The sequence below is a fragment of the Malaclemys terrapin genome, chromosome 4, assembly GCF_027887155.1.
Source record: "Malaclemys terrapin pileata isolate rMalTer1 chromosome 4, rMalTer1.hap1, whole genome shotgun sequence".
Classification (NCBI taxonomy): domain Eukaryota; kingdom Metazoa; phylum Chordata; order Testudines; family Emydidae; genus Malaclemys; species Malaclemys terrapin.
Genome location: NC_071508.1, coordinates 17,328,690 through 17,350,614, shown reverse-complemented (window position 1 = coordinate 17,350,614; position 21,925 = coordinate 17,328,690). Strand labels below are relative to the sequence as shown.

The window sequence follows — 21,925 nt, the reverse complement described above, 5'->3', positions numbered from 1 at the left end:
TATCCTTAAAAAACCTCCTCAAGTAATGAAAACTAAAAACTTTCAAGACAGGCACAGTTATAATTCTCCATTCTCTGTAATAAGGTGGGGAAGAGTAGTATCAATACCCATGCTGTGGAAAGAGATAAGTGTTCAGGAATTTAGAAAAAAAACATTGTGGATGTTATTCATGAAAAGTCCAGCTTCAGTTTCAGCACATTTTCTGTCTTGTTATCTTCCCTTCCCAAGTAGGGTCAGAAAGATGCCAATCAGAGCAGCACAATCAAGTTACATAGCACAAGAAAAATGAAACGCTGATGTTACAAAGCAAGTAGTAAAGCCATCCCAGTGGGCTACAAGGGAGGGAAAGGAAAAGCAGTCTTTGGTCCTTATGCAAATACATGCTACTAGCAATACGCTCTGGAAATAAAGCTATGGAATGGCAAGAAATTTTATTTAAAACAACTCTGACGATAAACCTTTAAAATACACTAAGTCTATGGAACAAAATATTAAACAGACTTTTAAAATCTGTTTCCCCAGTAATAAGGCACACGCACCTCCCTCTGTGTTGTAGCAATATGCTGTGTAGTGTCCTGAGCCAAACCCTTTACCATGATGCATCACCACAGCGGAGAGGTCATAGACAAAGGTCTCTTTGTCAAGAGAGGAGAGAGAGTCCCTGCAGCAGTAAGGTTCCATGTTTAATACCTGGTCAAAGAGGACATGGACCCCAATCTTCTCACGGTGATTACGTCCAGACCACCTGCAACACAAATGCATGCAATCAAAATAAACCCCCCCAGACACTCAAGGACTTTACAAAGAAATAAAGTGGTAGGGAGCTGGGGAAAAGTGGGGATGGGACCAGTAACCTGCTGCTACTAAGAGATTTTGAAGAATTTTCACTGCTGGGGAGAGGTAGACATTAAATATGTTTTTCTTCTTGCTCCCACTCTGAAGTCTATTATAGTTTGTAGACTGGAGTGAAATAATCCCAGGAAATGCTCTAAGTGTAATATAGCCCCATACAAGTGTGGTCTGAGCACCACTTACGAGATTCAGTTACGGATATAAACTTCCCCAAATATGAAGCATACTCCCCTATAATAATTACACTAGGGCTGGGTTTATCAGTCAAAAAGACACTTTCCAACCATAGTTCCAGCATCTGCTATATTATGGAAAAAAACAGAACAAAAGCATGACTTAGAAGTGGCAAAAGTGTGTGGGGGGGTCAGATAAATTACCAGGGGGAGCAAGTTCCATAGATGAAGACCTACCACAGTGTTTCCAAAATGAGATGCTACTCTCAGTAGACTGCAACTTTTCAGGATTATCCCCATCTTTTCTTGCATGCTTTTATCAGCGCTTAATAGATATTAGTTTTGACATCTAAATGGTCATAATCAGAAACTCCATTGAATGAAGAGAGTCAATTTGAACCTTTCCGAACTGTTTCAGGCTGCTGCAAACTCAGGCAGGCATTGAATGCACTGCACAAAAGGATACACAGTTGTACTGTATTAATACTTACACAAGTTGACCAGTGTTTGCATTCTCAAAAACATTAAGGCTATGTCTACACAACAGAGGTAGGGGTGTGGTTCTCCGGCTCGTGTACACACATTCGCGTTATCCCTCATCAAGATAGTCCAAATATAAATAGCGGTTCAGCCACAGTAGCATGAGTAGTGGCAGTAGAAGCATGCGTGAGCCGAGCCAAGTACATAACTTGCCAGTTTCAGGTGGGTTTGTACTTGGCATAGCTCAGTTGTTCCACCATTACCCGTGCCACTGCGGCTGCACTGTTATTTATACTTGCACTGACTCAATGAGAGCTACCACAAGCATGTGTACATGGGCCGGGGAATCGCACCCCTAGCTTGTAGTGGAAATGTAGCCTAAGAGCAAGCTACCCATCTTAATAAGGACACTACACTGAGTACACAAGCCTTCTTTGCTGTGAATTAAACATTTGCTGCGTGTAAGATGTTTTATTTGCTTCCACTATGCAGGAAATAAGAGAATTTCATAGCGTGTATGACCCACTCATGTCCAAAAAGAAGGTACCACATATTTTCCATGCAATTATTTCACTTGCTAAATACTACCTGTGGCTCGCAAAACTCACCTGAATCGTTTAAGGTGCAGCCGGAGGACCTGAGGTAGTCTGTAGATCATTAACTGCTTTTTAGCTTCACTCAGAACAAGAGGTTTAGGAGAAGACTTCCGTCGTTTGCCTACAAAAAGTTTAAGAAGGGGATAAAATATACGTTGGGTTGTAAACAGTCTTCAAAAGAGGAAGCGGCACATGACAAACCCTTCCTTCTTCCTTTTTAGAGTCAGGTCAGCTCACAGCAAAGACTTACCAGTGAAATACAAAGCGAATAAGGATAGAGGTACAGCAGGGGAAGTTTTGCTTACAACACCTGCATCTGCAACTTCTAGGCAGGAGGATTCCAACCCCATGAATTTGTTGGAACGGGAAACCATGCTGTTTAAAATATTCACAACTTCACATTTTGTGCTGCTTATAATCTTCATGCCTTCAGTTATCAGTTTCAAGCTGCTTCTGTTAACATTGCACACTGCGATGTACAACAGGGCTGATAAAGAGATGGCTGGGGCCATACAGCTAGTTTCAATGCTAAATAATGCTAGGTTGTCCCCAAGTTATTGAAAAACATTGTGGATATATATATTTTTTTAATACAGCACCAGAACCGTGTACGGAGCTTTACAGGCAGATAGAAGACAGTGTTCCTGTGCTGAAGAGCTGATAGTCTAAGTTATGATAGTTTGACAAGAAATTGCAACAAATATTGTGAGGACAAGGGTTACCATGGTAAGATCATGTGGTTACTATGGGTTAGCAATGTGTGTATCTGGTAGATTTTTCACTTGTGACTGTGAGAGGGGAGAGTAAGGTGTATATGGCTAAATGGAAAAGGGGTGTTTTAAGAAGCCACTTGAAGGAGAAGAGGGTGAAGGCCTGGTGACCGGATCAAAGACGCAGTTTCAAGTGTAGGAGTCCACAAGGGAAAGAATGGAGGTGAGAGTGGGAGAATAAAAGCAAAGGGGTAGTAAGGTGTGCGGCTTGGGTGAGCAAATGGAAAACAGAGGCCCTTAAGTTCTCATCTCCACAACCATTCACTGTCAACTTCTATTTGCAATTTTTTTAAGTAAAATTTTGATCACTAACAGGAATGTAAAATTAAGAGGTGGCTCCTTACGCTGCCTTGAGCCAATGGTTTGCAGAGCACGGATTCTCACTTTGGAGTGTTGTAATCCATGCCATAAAGTACAATCAACAAGAATAAAATAATTTATTCTAATTGGAGTGATTTGTTACAGCGCTGAGTGGAGCTACCACTGCAGAGCACAGATTACAGTACAATGAAGGTGCCACAATCAACTTTGCCAACAACGAAAGCAATTGGAGAATGAACAGTGAAAGAATCAAAAGGATTCTTAGCCACTATTTACATTCTATCAACTAGCAGATGTTATTAAATTAAAAATGTAACCGTCCCCATAAACCCTGTAGAAGTAGCTCTCTTTGATAGGAGAGAACAAAATTAGAAAAAGCTACATTCTATACTTCACCTTAAACAGGTTTGAATTAAACTACAACGAAGGGGCAAATCCTGATGATTGCCTCCCCATTTTTACTCACATAATTGCTCAGGCAAAATTGTTGCCCTTATTGCATCAGGACTTTGTAAAAGCCAAATAAGGAATTCAGAATTTGTATCTAAAAATTAACCAATTTTTATTAATTCTGCTTGTGTTCAACTAATTAATCCTTATAGAAAGAGACGTATCCCACTTTTAACCATAAACAACAAAGAACAAATGTCACATGTTTCCCAATGGGATATCATTTTCATGTTTAAGTGAGTTGCTAACAAACTGAGGTGGAGGGAAAGTAGTTTCAAAGCAAAAATAAAATAAAATAAAATAAAATAAAAAGCCACTCTATTATATATCTAGCAAACACCTCCACCCCATCCATTGAAAGCAAAGGTCCTGAAATGATGCACTTCATTTTTACATAAAGAGAAGACAGAGATAATTGCTTCATAACAGACCTTTGCTAACTCAGCCTCCTCTGTAACTCAGCATTCAAACAAGGAAGGAGTATAGCATACAGCCATTTTGGCTAGTTGACTTTATGCAGCACAATCTTAAATGTTTGACACGTGGTTTCTCAAGAGACTAAGGTGAGATATTTTATGTTGCTTTAAAAAAAAAAAAGAGTAAAACAGCAAACATTGAAACAAACTTTTCAATCTGAAGGAATTACCAAGGGCAGGGGGGGGAGGGGAGAGAAAGGAAAGGTGTATTTGTTTGTTTTTGGAAATCACTAGAGCTAAACCCTACACAATCCATTTCTGTCTTCAACATTTTCGTTTTTACCTCCATTCAAAAGGACTGAATATCAGCTTGCAAAATCTGGCACTGTGTTCTACTGACACACTGATTTGACCCACTTATCATACTGCATAAATAGAGCAAGTAATCCTGAACTTCACTATCTTTGGGGGGCGAGGGAGGAGGAGATTCACATGAATCAAGTTAGAGATGAGAGCTTTCAACAAGATACCAAGTCCTGGTAAGGCAGAAGGGAAGTGTGCCTGCATAAGGAAGCAAGTTTACTCCATGGTAAAGACTTTATTTAAAATTTATCAACAAAAGATGGGATAAAAAAGTGTGTGGGGTGGGGGGGGGGGGGGAAGTCTTTTGTTCCTAATCGGAACCTGTCAACTTCTCCAGGGCACAGAGGACACAGCTTAGGGGGGGAAAAAAAATTAAAAATGGACAGGTGACAGCCAGAGCTTTGAATAAGAAATGTACCTGTTAAGTGGATTTCTGCATCTCACTGTACCAATTCAGAACAGATGGGTTGCTCCTTCTCTTTCTCACTTCTGACAGGCAGTACCATCAATGATTTTTGGCATCTACTGGTAGGACTGTTGCCTCCTGCTAGGACTTGCTTTTTTTTCAGTTAATGCTTCCTTATCCGATTCACTTATAAAGCACCTATATCAGCAAACTTTAGGTCTGCACAAACAAGAACTGCAGAATACAAGGCTAAGACGCAAGCCAAACTGAACAATACTGATCAGATTTGTGTGAATAATAAACTATTTGCTGTGAATCTGATGAAATTAGTTCCCTCTTTTGCTTATAGACTATCCACAAGCAGATGGCTATTTCCTCAGATTTTTTATTTGAAAGTATTTAATAAATTTGTGATTAAAAATACTGATTGCAAATCATGCCACACAAATGTTTGCTATTTCAGCTGTGCTGATTAGTTGTGACAGGTCAAATAAGTCACTCTATTTCCTCCCAACTGGATGAACATACAATGACGCCATCATAAATAATCACGTGTCAGAATTTGAAATTCAGTTTTGGTGAACGTGGGTGCCAGTACAACTAAACCGCATGATTATTCACAAGCTCAAAATTACTTCATTCAAAAATGTAAGCAAATGTTCTTGGAAAGTTTTCTGCAGTATTCATCCAGCCCTAATATTAATCCTCAGACCACCAGGAAAGCTAGCAAGAGAGATATTCTAAACGAGAGTAGTGAGATGCACACATTCACTTAACAAGTACTACACTAATTTGAGAGTCAAATAGCAATTTCAGCTCATTGCTAAAGACACCTACTAGTAACAAAGAAAGGTGAGCACCTCTTCTCTGACACGGTGGCTCTGTAGAGCTCTTTGCCTGAAAGCTACAGCTGCAGAGACAAAAATGCTCAAGTCTACAGTGCCTGAAGGAAACATGATGCTAAGCCTACACTGCAACTCACCAAGACTACACTAAAAGTCACATCCTGCAGGACAATAACAACACACCTGGCCAGGATAGTTTGTTCATCTCTGCTATGACAGGGAAGAAAAGAAGATGATAAACTTCCTTTTGCACCCGCCTCCACAATCTCACCTCCCCCCCCCCCCCCCCCCCACCAAATTACTGTGACTGTTTTAAGTGGGGCAGAGGAAGCAACCAACTAAAGAAAGTCATAGTAGGAGAGAGCAGTTCCAGATGGGGTCAAAATATATTCTTAGCAATCTGTGCTGCTGAATGTAAGGAATGATAAAAGGAGCACCTGATCAGTTCTGAACTCGTACACAGAAGGTGCAGAAGCTATCAACAGGAAGAACCTGCACCAGAACAGAGCAGTGATGAAGGGTGTGGGTATTTTTTTTTTTTTAAACATAACAAACACACCCCTCTCTCACACATGCATCGAGGTACCAATATATAGATTTTCACACACACACAAAAGTGCACTATGAACATCTCTTACCAGGAACAATGGACAGTGTATCTAAGCTGCAGGTAAAGCATCAGCACTTCACTTACTGTTGCACTGGTCACACGCATATATCCTCCCTTCCAGAGCTTCTGTTTCTGTGAACTTGGCCAACATTTCTGTCAGCATGCACTCTGTCTGGTTAACGGGGACAATCCCTTTCTCAATAGAGTGATAGCGTTCAGGGAATTCCAGGGAAAGATCCCAGAAGGGCTCAATGGTGTTGGATTTGTAGTTGCATGTTATGCAGGTGACCTGGAAAGGAAAGGTTTATATACAAATGATGTTATGTGTACACATACCTACAGTATAGGCATTTATATTCACGTGGGCCAAAGAATCATTTGGTTATGCCTGTGTGGCAATCCAGTCCAGTGGACAGGAAATTGGGCTGGCAGTCCAGAGAAACGGGTTCTATTCCCAATATTGACCATGACTCAATGTGTGATTTTGATCAAGTCATTAAACCTCTCTACGGCTCTTTCATGATGTATATGGGGATGATACTTATCTTTGTAGTGTGCTTTGAGATCCTCAGTTGAAAAGTCCTATATAACAACTGCAAAGTATTATTATACATGTCTCAATAGTTCTGAACTATTTTCTAATACTGTTGCCCCTTTGACCCAAGTGGCTAATCAAAGTTCAGGGCCCTGGAGATGTTCCCATTAGGAGGAGAAATCAGTGGTAGTCAGGTATTTCTTTGATCCGACCTTGTTTATTTACAAAGAATGTACAAAGTTCTGCTTCTCCGAATGCAGGAGGAATCAAAAACAAGACAAGTTTCTTAGGCCCTGTCTACATTGCTACTTTACAGCGCTGCAACTTTCTCGCTCAGGGGTGTGAAAAAACACCCTCAAGTGCTGCAGGTTTCAATGCTGTAAAGTGGCAGTGTAGACAGTGCACCAGCGCTGGGAGCTGCGCTCCCAGCACTGGTAGCTACTCCCCTCGTGGAGGTTGGTTTTTTTATAGAGCCGAGAGAGCTCTCTCCCAGCATGGTGCCGTGACTACACAGCCATGTTAAAGTGCTGGCTAGTGAAGACATGCCCTTAGCTTACAGCCCCAAACCTCTCTAGCCAACAGACCCAAAAGAGCTCTCTCTAGCTTTTCCAGGGTCACACTGGGCTCGCCGGCTACCTCTTGGCTTTGGTGCTTTTTGACTCTGCCTCTCTCTCTGTTCTTAGTACCCATATCTTCTGCTTTCCCTCACACTCTCTCTCACTCACTCACACACCCACTCCTTTACTCCTGGTCACAATACCCAGTGGAACCCCCCACACATGGTGTTAGTTTCTGAGCAGATTCTATTAGGCCTTGTTTTAGGTGTGGCCCCTCAAGTGTTTCTTACAACTAACTTAAGGGAAGGGCACAGTCACTCATCATTTTAAAGGGGTTTTAACTCAACCCATAATAAGCTTTCACCCAGCTCATAACAATAGGAAGAATTCACATTAACATTTAGGGCCCAATTCTCACCATTTCTTCAGTTTGTTCGCTTGTGTATTCGAGAATACTATCTATACTCACTTTCGCTGTTATGGTCAGTTTCAGTTCCTGTTTCACGCACTAGCCCTATGAAATCACTCATGCTCTGCTCTGGGAGTGTGGAGGAGGGAGCTGAAATGCACACTGTTCCTCATGTCCTGCAAAATGATGCTGACCAATAACAAATTGCAGCAAAGTTAAAATTAAAACTGAGGCAGCAGCAGGCAGGGGCATGCAGAGAAAGAAAGGGGAGGAGAGTATATTCATGCAGGTTTGGTGTTACTCTGGGTTCTACTCAGTCTACCGAGCTGGAAAATGAAAAACAAGATTTCTTGATCTTGAGGTATGTTCACTTACTGAAGGGCAAATGTAATTGTCAGAGGGAGTGATGACTAGTAGTTAAAGCAAGGGACTGAGAGGGAAGACTTCGGTGTTTTATTTTCAGCTCCGTCACTTGCTGTGCGAGACTTTAGGCAAGACACTGCATGGCTGTGTACCTCAGTTTACCTATCCATAAAGTGTACAGCCCCAGATGAGGCTTAATGAAAGAATGTTTGTAAAGCACCCTGGGGGAACCTTGGATGAAAGATATGATGTGTAAATGGGAGTTGCATTGTCACATACATAAAATAAACCTCTTGGCAGGAGAAGCATAACAAATATACTATAATGGCTCAAAATATATTCCATCACACACACTGCATATAACTCCATAAAGAGTTGTTAATACAAAAGTCTTAACACTCTGGCTACATCTATGACTCTAGACATGTATTGAACAGTATTAAAACAACGAGGATGATGTTTCTGAACACAGAACATTTAGAAAAAATAAAATAAAATAAATAAAGTATGAAGAGTATGTGCTCAGTAACAACAAGGAGTCCGGTGGCACCTTAAAGACTAACAGAAAGCTTATGTCCAAATAAATCTGTTAGTCTTTAAGGTGCCACCGGACTCCTTGTTGTTTTTGTGGATACAGACTAACACGGCTATCCCCGATACATGTGCACAGTAGACACCTTTCAAAATGAACGGTGATTTTAAATTAACCCTTGTTTCCCAGAAAACCCAAAGCCCACATCTAAATAGAGGACTAAAGGGTATATATATTCTCCTTTAATATGCACATATCTTGAATTAGCATTAATAGAAACTAACCAGCACTGGGGAAAAAATGGTAGTAATAATAATAGTGTCATGTGTTCATTTTTATGGCCCAGTCCTGCAAAGTGTCTCTTGCAAGGTGCTAAACACCTTCAGGGCCCTGCAAAGTCAACGGTAATTGAGGGCTTGCACAGACACACAGCAGCTCTTATTATCAGATCCTTGGGGAATAATGTGAGAAACTCGAGGGGAAAATACATACCCAAAGGACCAGATATTGAGAGTTGCAGACCACTTGCAACTCTCACAGAAAACAACAAGAGTTATGGGTGCTCAGCCCCTCTCACGATCAGTCTCAAAATGACTGCAAATATTCATTTTAAAACCAACTTTATTCTTTATGAGACACGAAGACTGGATTCTCTGGACCTCTCCCCACACCTACCCTCCCCTTTTTTTGAGCACAGAAAAAGAACAAACAAACAAATGAACAAAAAAACCCTAAATTAAGTATAAAGATATTGTGTAAAACAAAACCCACCTTGCACTAGGGCTGAGGACTTGTCTATCCTGTGTGCAACTGTCATCTTAAAGTGATAAAATATAGCTAAGTTCTGATACCTTTAGATATGGGTTATATGCTGGAAATGCCAACAGACCCCCTAACAGCTCTACTACAGTGCTGTAATAAATTCCATCTTCATTAGGGTCACCTACCTAAGTCCTGTTGAGTATCCACTGGTTCCACAGAAAACAGAACCTCTGCTCCCTGGCACTGAAAGCAGCAGCTGGTTTCAGTGACGAGCTATGTGCATACCTGACTGAGCAGCTGCCCGTGAAAAATGGTGTTCACCACCTTCAGGACCTGCTTGGTGAGCTTCCTCTGTGAGAAAGGGATGAGGATCCGGCGCTTCGTTCCTTCCGACTCCAGCTCCTGCTGCACTTTGTCCAACAGCTCACAGAGAAATTCCTGAGCGTCCTGCTGATCGTAACCTCGAAATGCTGGAATCAAACTCCACACGGAGTGCAGCATGGCAAATGGAGACACTAATGCCCACTTCCCAGACCACATGACTCTGAAGAGGGTGTGCAGTTCATGACAGAGAGAAATGTGCTTTGAACTCGGTTCCTTGGGCTGTATTAGTTCTAAACTCCTGCTTATTGAGGACCCACCGTTTAAGCCAGCTGGCAAGCTTTGCCTGCCATATGACCCCATTTTATCATTCCTCCCTGACTCGTTAGCAGCAGATCCATTTGCCAACTTGCCAGACATTCTAGCCTTTCCATTCACGGTTTTGGCTAAGAGTTCTTCAGTTTCACAGAGGTCAAGTGTCAAAAAACATTCTCTGAACTTCTGGAGGTGACTTAGCACTTGAAGGATTGAGTTCATGTAGCATGTGTTTCCCAGATTCCTTAAGCCAGTCACACCAGGAGTCATTAGGGGCTTACGCCGGATGGAATAAAACTGTCTGAATCTGCTGCTCTGCACTCGCCTTGAGGTAGGGGAACTTGCTGCCATCTCTCTAAACTTCCTTGGAATCAGATTCTCTCTGTGAACGTGAGACAGAAGTCTCGCACTCTTTCTAGGAGGAGTGTTTGCCAGTTCCTCCAAAAGTCGCCGTTTCATCTCTTGCCGCCTCTGCCTGGCTGCTTCCTTCTTTCTCTCCAGTTCCTCCATTTGTTTCTTTTGTTCTAGTTTTAGCCGGCCTCTAGAACTCTTATCAAACCAGGTCCGCAGTGCTTTTGCTAGCAAAGATTGGCGCCTGTGCCAGAGAGCAGTGAGCATCTGAGGCTGTCCCTGAGGGGTCCTTTGATGGCTATACACATCCTCCCCCAAAGCCATTGATCGCAATGTCCTCCCACTTCTTGCTGATGGATCATGCTTCTGACTTCTAATAGCAGACAGAGAGCTTCTTAACAATTTCAAATCACCCTCAGGATTATCATTCAAGACATAGTCTTCACAAAGGTAACAAAACACATACAGATCATTAACTTCCATAGCCAAGGGATGCTTGGTCTCTTCAAAGTGTTTAAGTGCATGTTCCTCAATGTATCTTCCACAGGCCACGTGGGAGCATTTCAGACAAGCCCATATAGACTCCGTGGTGTTGCAGTCCTTGCAGTGCCACTTCTGGGGATTCAGGATAGAATGGTCCTGGGCGAGTCGTAGCCGCCCAACATGTTTGCATCTATCCATGTCTTACAGAAGTCTCCACTGCTTTAACCTTGCAAGACAAAAGAAAAAAGATTTTAGAGCCATAGTACAAATTTAAAGTCATTGTCTTTTGTAAAGATATAAAAAAGACATAAAAAGACAGATGTGTCACGTCTTGCCAACTCCAATTACAGTATTTCCTTTCACAGACTGAAATACCTCTGGTAGCAATTTTTAAAAGCTATTTTTAGTATCAGTGAAAGATATTGGGTTGACAAACTCCGAAGAATGAAGCTGTCTATCCACCTACTGCCGACAGCCCAGGTGGTGCCACTGCAAGCTGACAACATGCCTTAGCGAGCCTGCACTCTTAAAATGCACTAATTTAAGGCCAATGTTGAAGATGTTTTTGGGACAGACATACCTGTCCACTAGGAACTGGATTGAGATTATGAACTTTTTTCCCCATAAAAGCCACACAGATACCAGATAGTTGTCATGACCAAACTGGACTATATTTGAAAAAACCTGAAAGGTAAAGGCTGTATCTCACACTATTCGTTTTTTGAAGTCTCTCATTTCCCACCATGTAATATTTTTTTTTTTCTGAGCTGGGCAGGGTACAGGAGCAAGAGTTTCAAATATTTCACTAAAGTTGAATATAAAAATTCAGCCATGACAAAAAAAAAAAAATGAAATGCAACCATCATGTTTATAGGTCTCATGTAGTTTATGCAGTCATGTTATGGCAACCTGTGAATGTGATTGTATTTGAGCAGGTATGGGTTTGGTTTTTGGCTCTTTCACCGAATTCTCCTCAGCAAACTTAATTTAAAGGAAGACTTGCAAGCAATATGGGTCACAGACTCACCTTACAAAAACAATGGGATAAATCCTCAGCTAGTGCAACTGTCATAGCAGTATTGACTTCAATAGGGCTACAACAATTTACATCGGCTAAAGATTTGCCTCTGTACTTCTAAACTAAGGCCAATACATTTGTTTTTAAAAAGTTGTTTGCAGATTACATCCTTGCACAGAAACTGCAGGTAGAAAATACATTCCAGGATTTTTCACTTGTGCATTCTGACATAATGCACAATTGGGTATGTCTGCACACAAAAGAAAAGACAACCAATTTACTCTATTTTTAAATCCCAGATGAAGAAAGTGCAAAGCAGGGATACTGGAATTCTAAAGAACCACATGCTTCCACTTGTGTCTTCTACATCCATATGTTTTATAAATGATTCATTTATGTTCTACAAAGAACACAACCACAGAGAGCTCTTCATGCTAGTAAAATGGTTTCTTTAGTATAATCCAGTCAGTGATCAGACACAAATGGAAAAAAAATTGGGATGAAGACGTGTCAGCCAGATACATACATACATACACAAACAATTCACTACTCACTGTGTCATCTTTAAACATTCTTTTTTTCGCAACTCAATGACCAGAGCCTGGAACATCCCCATTTCAGCCAATAGGAGTCTTGGCAGTTCTTCAGGAATTTAATTACTACTTAGGTCTTCATCACATAAAGTAGCACAGCTTCAAAGCCCTAGAAAGAGAATATTCCTGTGATACATGTAAACAAACTAAAAAAAAAACAAACCTATAGTGGGGCTGCTTTAGAACACGATTAATCCCCTCAATGATAAGAGCTACCGCAGAGAATGTATTCATAACAAGGTACAGAATTAGCTGGAAGTCATGACATTAACGCACCTAACAACCCAAATAATTGGCTGTGAAGAAATGTCAAATGGAAAGGGGTACTCCAGAATTTCATTTTTCTGATTATCTATAAATCTGCTGATCACACACGTAGCCTCTTCTTCAAAAGTTTTTCATAGTGGATGACCTACCATATGGCATAGTAAAATCTCAACAGGAAAACTAAGCAAACTTATACACCTCTTGTGACCACTTTAATTTTGCCTATGCAGCAGGTATCTGTTTTGGGGGGAAAACCTCTCTATTTCCTATAGGTTTTTTATAATAAAAATGTATATATGGAGAGTTGTCAAATGTAGATGATATTAAAATAAAACAAGCGTAATGGGAAAAAGATGGGGGGAGCGGGAGATTGTGAACTGCATTCTGTCCATAATGGAGGAGGAAAGGTAAAGATAGAAAGAGGGCTGTTATTTATTGTAATAATTAAGAAAAGACTATCTCACCTCATACACATATTGTGTGACCACAGTACCTCAATACAACACAAAGTAATAATATCCAGCCAGACTAGCAATATGCACAATATGGTTACAGATTGTCATCATACCATTCAAAACACAGTTACAGAACTGGCATGCAGAAAGCCTTATTTCAAAATTCGGAATGCTATTTTATGGGGAATACAGTTGAAATGCAACTAAGGAAATAGCATACTTTCCAGGAGTTTTAAGATGAGCACTGAAACAGCCAACTACAAATAGCATGCAGATTGCACATTTGACAAGTCCATGAAAATACGCCTTGGTTCTCTTAAATTTATTATGCAAGTTTAATTTAAACTTTACTACTAGCTTCTTATTAGTACCACCATATTAAAGATGGAAGATTTTAGAGGAAGTTAAACCTTTTCCACTCTGTCTTTTGTTCTCTATTTGAAAATAGCAATAGAAGTGGCATCTTTAGAATTTTTATGTCTCTGCCACAGAGATACTTAAACATCAAAGTAACTTTTTTTCCCCCCCTGGCTGTTTAAAACTGCTCTGGATTTAACTGTGCCTTTTACTTGGGCTATGCTAGTTCATTCACACATGCCAAATAACTGGTAAGGGACTTTCAGAAATAAAGTGAAAAACAAAGAATGGAAATGGTCTACTTATAACAAGATCAAACTGTTCCCCCCCACCACTACCATTTATTTCTCTTTCTGTCTTTCTTTCCTTCCTTCTGTTCCCTCTCAAATCTTGTCTGAAAATTGGGGAATAATCCTATCCAGTCTTGGTGATTCCAGCGAACATTGACAACCTTCATTTACATAAAAGAATACTAATTATGTTGCATCATCAACATCTGCAATTCTGCTCACTGCCATATGCGACAGTGTTGGGAATTTAACCCTTAAGTCTCACAAATGTGCCCAGAACTGCCCCTACAACCGTATCTAGAATTTCTTATTATAAACAGCAGTGAAATGCTTCACCAGCTTCAAAAAGACAGTATTCTTAAAAGGCTTAAACACTACTCCAGTTTTCCAAGAAAGCAAGAAATCCCAGTAGGTTGTTCATTTTAAACAAAAACAAAACAAAACAGCCACAAATAAGATACAGCATCATTCTACAGGTTTAATGATAAAAATATGCTGTCAGTGTTCAAATGAGAAGGCCTTTATCAGTTCCTTTTATTTCTCCTGTGTGGACTAGTAAGTTTTCCTGCTATTAAAAGAATTTTATTCTTTTAAAATCTTGGTCACTTAGCAAAATAGGCATTTGGAGAGCTAGATTCAATTATTCATGGCACACAGATATCCTCAATTTTGCATGTAATATTCCCACCTCTTTCTCCTTATACCGCACATTTTCTTGCGAGTGCAGGCCTAGAAGCATACACCAATTACATAGAACTACTCTGGAAATGACAACAAAGGAACAGTTTTTATTTACTCAAAACTACTTAAACATACATTCTCTTTCAGGTTTACTCCTCCTTCGGCATCTGTCACCAAATGAAATCTTTCCCTCTTCCACCACATTGGTTTTCATGTCAAAACTGAAAAGCAGAAAAAGCAGTCTGCATAGCCAGCTGGGGTGTCTGAATAGTCTGCATTGCTCACTAAACATGCCCTCCCCATCTCCAAAAGCAACTTAGCCTTGCCAGATACTACAACCTGGGCTTCAACTGCTTCCTAGAAGCAGCTGAATCCCGTCTTCAGAGCAGATCATGAATTATTGACTCGTGTTAGCCATGCTCCTCCTGAGGTCTGAGGTCTCAAAGTACGAGTTTCTCAGCAACGAGTGTAATGAAGGGACCCACCGATGTCTGTGGTTCCTATTCTGCCCACAGACACATGCAGGTAACTCTCATTAGTGAAGTTAGCAAGAGCTGTATGCACATAACAGAAGACAGAGGTCGGCCTGTCTCTGTTTTTATGCAACTATACGAACGACTGCCAGCTACTTCCTTTTTCAGAGGAGAGGATGAAGTCAACACGGACCAAAGTAACAGGGAAAAATAAAGAGCATGAGCTAAAGGAACACAAAAAAGAGAAGAAAACTGGAAGCTGAAAATAGTTCCAGGGAAAAATAATTAATCTTATTGCAAAGCCTGTAGAGAGCTGAAGTAATTTAAAATGTCACAACTATCAAACATTAGTTCATATGGTTGAATAAGTAGGTCTAGTATAAACTGAATAACGGCAGGGTTTAATACTGGAAAGTTAACATCCTAGCATGTTTTCTTAACTTGCTTTTTGTTCTAAGTGGTTCTCTCTTTTTTGTTGAAATTACAGTAACTTCGCTTTACGGGCACCTTTTATCTAGCATGGGACATCTCAAACTTTTCCATGCTGTGGGTCTCATTTTAACAAAGATTATCTCACAGACACCTCCTCTGCCAATTGCTGACTGCTTGGGCTATTTTCCCGCCTCATGAATCGCTGAAAAGCAGTGATTGCTCTGGATGGAGATATGATACATGGGGAAGTGCTAAACTGCATTAAAAGACAGCTAAAAAATATTAAACAGATGGAAAGAAAGAAAGAGCCAACACCATGCAACCTGCCAGCTCTCTGGTCGACCACCAGCAAGGGTTCAATGAACTGTTGCTTAAGCAACTATAATCTACAAGGATCCCATATTGCTTAAAAATGGTGCCAAATCCATTTTCCTTACTTACATGGTAACCCTGTAACTTACTTGGGATGAGATTCTGTGCTGCATCTCTAAGAAGGGTAGAATAAAACTCACAGTCCCGGGGAAACAGGGGCTAAGGTGGCTTTAAGCCACTTTTGTAGCTGCTCTATACCGGGGTGGGCAAACTTTTTGGCCCGAGGGCAACATCTGAGTATGGAAATTGTATGGCGGGCCATGAATGCTCACAAAATTGGGGTTGGGGTGCGGGAGGGGGTGAGGGCTCCAGCTACGGGTGCAGGCTCTGTGGTGGAGCCAGAAATGAGGAGTTCAGTGTGCAGGAGGGGGCTCTGGACTGGGGCAGGGGGAAGCTCCAGCTGGGGGTGCGGGCTCTGGAGTGGGGCTGGGGATGAGGGTTTGGGGTGCAGGAGGGTGCTCCAGGCTGGGACCAAGGGGTTCAGAGGGCAGGAGGGGGACCAGGGCTGCAGGTGAGGGTGTGGGCACGGGATGGGGTCAGGGGTGCAGTCTCCGGCATCGCTTACCTCAAGCAGCTCCCAGAAGCAGTGGCATGTCCCCCCTCCAGCTCCTACGTGGAGGCGCAGCCAGAAGGCTCTGCACACTGCCCTGTCCCTCCCCTGCAGCTCCCATTGGCCGTAGTTCCCGTAGATCAATCTCTGATAATTTTCATATGACTTTACATTGTGCCTCTTCATATAACCTTGTGGTGGATCTACCCACGTGTGACCTCTGTTTTCATGGGACTTTGTATCAAAGCCTCATTTAGAAACTTTGCATTGCCCTTGGTATAATATTATAGCCCCTAAGGATAGAATAAGATAGAAATTTTTCTTCTTTTTGCTAGCAGTAGAACAAGAGCTCTCTCCCCTCCGCCCACTCTTAATCAATTGCCCTGTTGAATGAATGAGGTGTGGATGAGCAAGGCATGAAAGGCAGCACCTCCAGACAGCCTCAACTGTTGGAGAGGGGCTGGGAGCCAGACCCAAGGACAATAAAACGTGTCAAGTGGGCTCATTAAAAACAAGCAGACATACCAACGGCCTCGGGGGTTAGAAGCAAGCACCTTCTTTTGGAAACACCCTCTTTGCAGCATTGGGACAACACTCAAAAGAAAGCAGCACAAAGGACCAATAGACACAGACACAGAGTTTGAATCTGGTATAGATTTGCATAAGAGGAAAGCTGCTATAAAAGTGAGGTGTCTTGCAGAGGACCCCGGGTCTCGTCTTGTCAACATGGGAGCATCGATCCGGATCGGCAGAAGCCCGGCTCCACCCCCTCCCCCATCTAACTCACCTGGCCAGTGAAGTTAAGGGGAGCAACTAATTGGTAACAACAAGACAGAGTGTGTTTGTGTGTGTGTGTGTGAGTGTAAGTGTAATATATTATATGCATATAATACAGTGTTAATGAATACATGTATTGCTAATAAATGTGGCGTTTTGCCTTATTCCCCCTGAAAAGATCCTGTGCAGTACTTTAAGTACAACAATATGCCACTGTGTCCGGGAGCCGCGCAGAGCCACAGTACGCGCGGAGTGGGGCAAACCCCCGACCCCGCTCCCCAGTTGGAGAGCTGGAGCAGGGCAAGCCCCGGACCCTGCTTCCCAGCCGGAGCTCGAGGGGTGGATTAAAATGTCTCAAGGGCCGGATGTGGCCCCTGGGTAGTTTTCTCACCCCTGCTCTATACTAACCCTGAGCTGTTCCAGGGGTTGGAGAGCACACACCCTAAGCTTGTAATTTAGACAGCCCTGGGGTCCTGTCTAAGTTACAGAAGCCTCCCTGGGCTTCCCTACCTCCCCAGTGCTGTAGCATTGAGTGTAGTGTCTTAGCCCCAACATACCCTGCTACCCCCAACACTCCACCCTCCACGTTGGAGTTTGAGAGAGGTTCTTTGTGAGGCTGCCTGATAGCTGTCTTCCACAGTGCCTGCACCAAGGGACTCCTACCACACTACTCCACTGTAAAGGGCTAGATTAGGGGGAAGGATCTCACCTTTACTGTCCAGTCCATAATGCTTACTAGCCTGGACAGTTCACGTAGAGTGAGCAGGATATTGCTCATGCATTTTTAAAAGGACAAAACAAACTTCACTCACCACTGAAATACACCCACCTCTGGGTAAAACATGACAGCAACATTTTGTGATCATTTAGGGCAGGAAATGAACAACGTTTCTTTAACTCGTAACACTAAAGCATACACAAACATGAAGCCATTTAGCCATGTTTTGCTGTAACAACGTTTACTGACTATCTGAGAAGTATTTTTCAGCGACTAGATGTAAGAAGTGTTTATAAATGAATATGTGGATATATTATTATTATCCTTTGTACTGTACCTTTCCTGTTTGTGTCACATATTTGGAAACAGATTGAAGAAATCTATAGAGATTTGGCAATGGACACATTTTTTTTTAAACTAATCATGTGTGTGAGAGAAACATTCAGCAATGAGGAGGAGTGTTGGACTGATAGCCCTGGAAACTGAAAGTTCTCCATTTATTCATGGGAAAGGTACAGCACAGGGAGCAGCAAGGTTCCTCCACACCAACCTAGCAAAGTCCCTCATCCACAACCTGGAGACCATCTTTAATGGTGGGAGGAAAGTTCACCTTCAATGGCCCTTTCATTGATTTAGTCCACCTACTGAAACTGGCAAGAGGAAACAAGAACAGTGGCAGCTTTGCTGTTGCAGACACCTGTCTACTATGAGCTGGAATTACAATACTACTAACTTAATTTTTTTTATTAATAATGGAGGGAGGGGAAACATCCTTGAACCCTACCAACAATTGAAAAACAAGGCTCAATTTGAGTCTAATTAGGCCAGCTAATTTTAAAATTTTGATGGACATTTTTTTAATTTGTCCCTTTATTTTGATACAGGAGCCCACTTTTCAAACATACAGCCTTAGTCTTACAGCAGAATTTTCTCTCTGCTGCATACATTCAGAAGTTCTCAAACTGGAGCTGACAATAGCGAGAAAAGAGAGAAACAGGTCTAAAATTGTGTGCAATTGCTCACAAACTTTGTTCAACTGCTGATTGTTTAACCAATCCTTTTGCAAGGAACACATACAACGGCCAAGAGTCTATGATTGTACATGGATACTGAACTTCTGAATCTATCATTCAGTCAAAACTGAGCATGTAGGTATCAAACATCTCACAGTTAAAATGGTAATTGGCAAACTGAGACGCATACCCATTCTGTTTGTTCACTGCTGCAAAGGAAATGAAACAGAGCAGGAAGGATGAGTTTTGTGATAGCCTCCTGTAAAATGCAATAGAGTAACATGTTTCTTTTCTTGAAGGAAAGTGAGCCAATATATTCTTATTGTTTTAACTCTGCTGACCAGACTGCTTGGTTTTATTTAATTATTCATAGGAAAATGCTGCAGGAGTGTTTCCTAAAAACGCTAGGCTCTCTGAGATGGTGTTTCTGTTAGTCATTTTACAAGTGAAATTGATCTAGACTGTGTTCTTTAGTGAATTATTTTGCTTAAGGCATTTGCCTGTGTTCATGCATGCAGTTCACTTGTTGGTATTTATAGCAAATTAACCCTTTCTATCGCACTAATTTATATTTATTTTTAGTACTATGATTTGGGCACTACAATTCCGCTTCATTTTTTTTCTCCTCCAGCCTTAAACTTGCTTGCATCCCCTAATGTCCAAGTGTAATTTAACTGCATGAACAAGAATACACCACAGGATTATTATTAGGTGTTTTCTCATTTCTGCAATCCTCAGTATCCTGACATTTGTCTGACCTGTTCTTCTGGACAAGTAGGGATGAACAAGAGCTTTAAAAAAAAAAAAAAAAAAAAAATCTACCTGGTTCAGAGTCAGGTACAGGGGACTGGAAATGAGATAGATGATTGTCTAAATCAATCAAAGTAAGGAGCAACAAGCTCCCTTCCTCCGTAACAATCTCTGGCCACATGGATAGAGACAGGATCATCAGCTAGCTGCATACATGGAAGAAGGGGAAAGAACTCATAACCTTCTGCTCCAAAAAGTCACAAATCTCTAAAGGAAAGTCCCTCAGAGCAGTCAACCACAGTAGAATTTATAGTCTCTATTTTGTTCTCAAGCCACTAGAGAGTGAGACTATTACAAACTAATAAACAGTTAAGTAAATCTAACATTCCATTCAGGAGAAGGAAATGCTATACATACCAATGGACAAACTAGTGCTAACACTACCTTACTTCTCTCTGTTCAGACTCTATGATCCATCTTTTTGAAATTACTGGTGTCCTGTCCACCAGAATCATCTGCTGACTCCGCGCCCATAGTACGTGGCTGCTCAGTTAAAAAACAAGCACTTTTTTCAGCTTTTTTCTCTATCCACGGAGTAGTCACTTGGCACAGAAATCCATTCTCCCAGTTAAGACTCTTACTTGCTATTCTTAAGCTTTCAAATCCCATCTCTAACAAGTAGTAACGGTCCTAGCAATTTTTTAGTCTGTATCTAAAGGACATTTTCTCAAAAGCTGTCTGCTCTATGTTCAAGAATTGCTGGATTATCTCTATTCAAGACGACAAATTATCAAGTAAATGGCCTGGAGGCAAATTAATACAACTGCCAAAGAAATAAAAAAGAAAAAGAAAAGAAAAGAAAAGAAAAAACACATTAGCAAAAGCATCAGAAGATTGTGAATATATTGCATCTTTGAAAGGGGAAGGGCAATCAGACCAGAGAATTAAATAGCTGCTGTGACTCAGAGTAGAAAAACACCAAAAAAGTCTGGTAAATAAAACTCAAACCCCTAGTACTTGCTGAGCTTATGCCATTCTGAAACATACTTTGCTAATAACACACACAAAGAGGCTCTCAAGATGACTAGTGCTCTCTATTTATTCTTTCTGAGTTGCAACAAACTCACGCAAGTGTTATCTTACCTCTGTATTTCAATGTACAAAACTCTTTAGCAAATCTCGGGGCCTAATGCACATCTTTCTGCTTTCAAGAGTCAGCTTAAGTTTGAAACCATAAACACAAGAGTGATGGACTAAAACTCAACCTTAATGTCAATTTCCACAATAAGCTCTGTTTCATTAACTCAGAGGAGTTCATTATAACCATGTTAGTGTTAAACAATTTCTGAGAGTTCATATTGTGCTGTAAAAATTTGCTCTGGGTTGAAAGCTGGTGTCTTAGAATTTTCAAATAAAGGTGGCCAATGCAAAATAGGGGAAAAAAGTGTGGAAGTGTAAAAAAAAATAATAAATCCTATTTAATTTGACTTCCACCTGAGAATTTCAGGTTAGTAATATGGCCCCTGTAGAATTTAGCCACTCATACAAACCAGGATGAAAGAAGCTAAAAGTGAAGGGGATGCAGGTAGGTACTGGAATTCCAGGTGCTTTTCATTCAATTCCAAATCAATATTAAACCGAGTCTAAAAAAACCCAAACCCACAGTTATTCCAAACATTCCCTACTCCTTAAAGAAAAGGACATAGTAAGGCTCTAAGGATGGACTCAAATTCTAGCTGGAAAGTCACAGCTGGACACTGGGAACAGCTCTCCTTCCCTACAAAGTGCAGATATTTTTTAGAAGGATGGATGGAGATATAGAGATAAAACCTGCCTCACACGGACAGAGGTAAACAACTTCCACTGCTGAGCCTCCTGAATAATCATTCTGATTCCATTCTGAAATATGAACAGAGATTCTCAATAGAGATACTGGGATCCTGTGAACCTACAAACCGGGGGGGGGGGGGGGAGGAGGGGGAGGGAGGGGAAAGTCCACCAGATTTTTGGAGTCTAAAAGATAAGTGACAGAACACATTTACCTCTTCTTCCTCACTCTCAACTTCCATTCTTCAGGTGTGAAGCTAATTGACTGTTAACTGATTTCATGCAGGTAGTGTATTTCTATCAGACACATTATTAAGTCGTAAGATTCTAAGAACTATACAGACTCAAAAAGGGCTGAATTCAGTTAAATACCCCCACAGTCTGATATTTTTACTAAAGTGGAAATTATCACCTGTGTGCCCCTTTAGGCAAATGACAGGCT

The 21,925-nt window shown here is 41.2% G+C and overlaps 1 protein-coding gene across 3 annotated transcripts in view; it reads right to left on the bottom strand.

The window, feature by feature from the left end:
• USP49 (ubiquitin specific peptidase 49) overlaps window positions 1-21,925 on the bottom strand; it is a 53,485-nt gene that overhangs the window by 5,192 nt on the left and 26,368 nt on the right. For 2 of the 3 annotated variants that reach the window (XM_054024886.1, XM_054024885.1), the window contains 5 exons: window positions 12,483-12,630; window positions 9,726-11,136; window positions 6,367-6,571; window positions 2,114-2,222; window positions 540-745 (listed from right to left, as the gene is read on the bottom strand). In XM_054024886.1, coding sequence (XP_053880861.1) covers window positions 540-745; window positions 2,114-2,222; window positions 6,367-6,571; window positions 9,726-11,108 — 1,903 coding nt within the window. In that variant the 5' untranslated portion in view covers window positions 11,109-11,136; window positions 12,483-12,630. The remainder of the gene's footprint in view (window positions 1-539; window positions 746-2,113; window positions 2,223-6,366; window positions 6,572-9,725; window positions 11,137-12,482; window positions 12,631-21,925) is intronic. The other variant, XM_054024887.1, reaches the window with a different exon arrangement.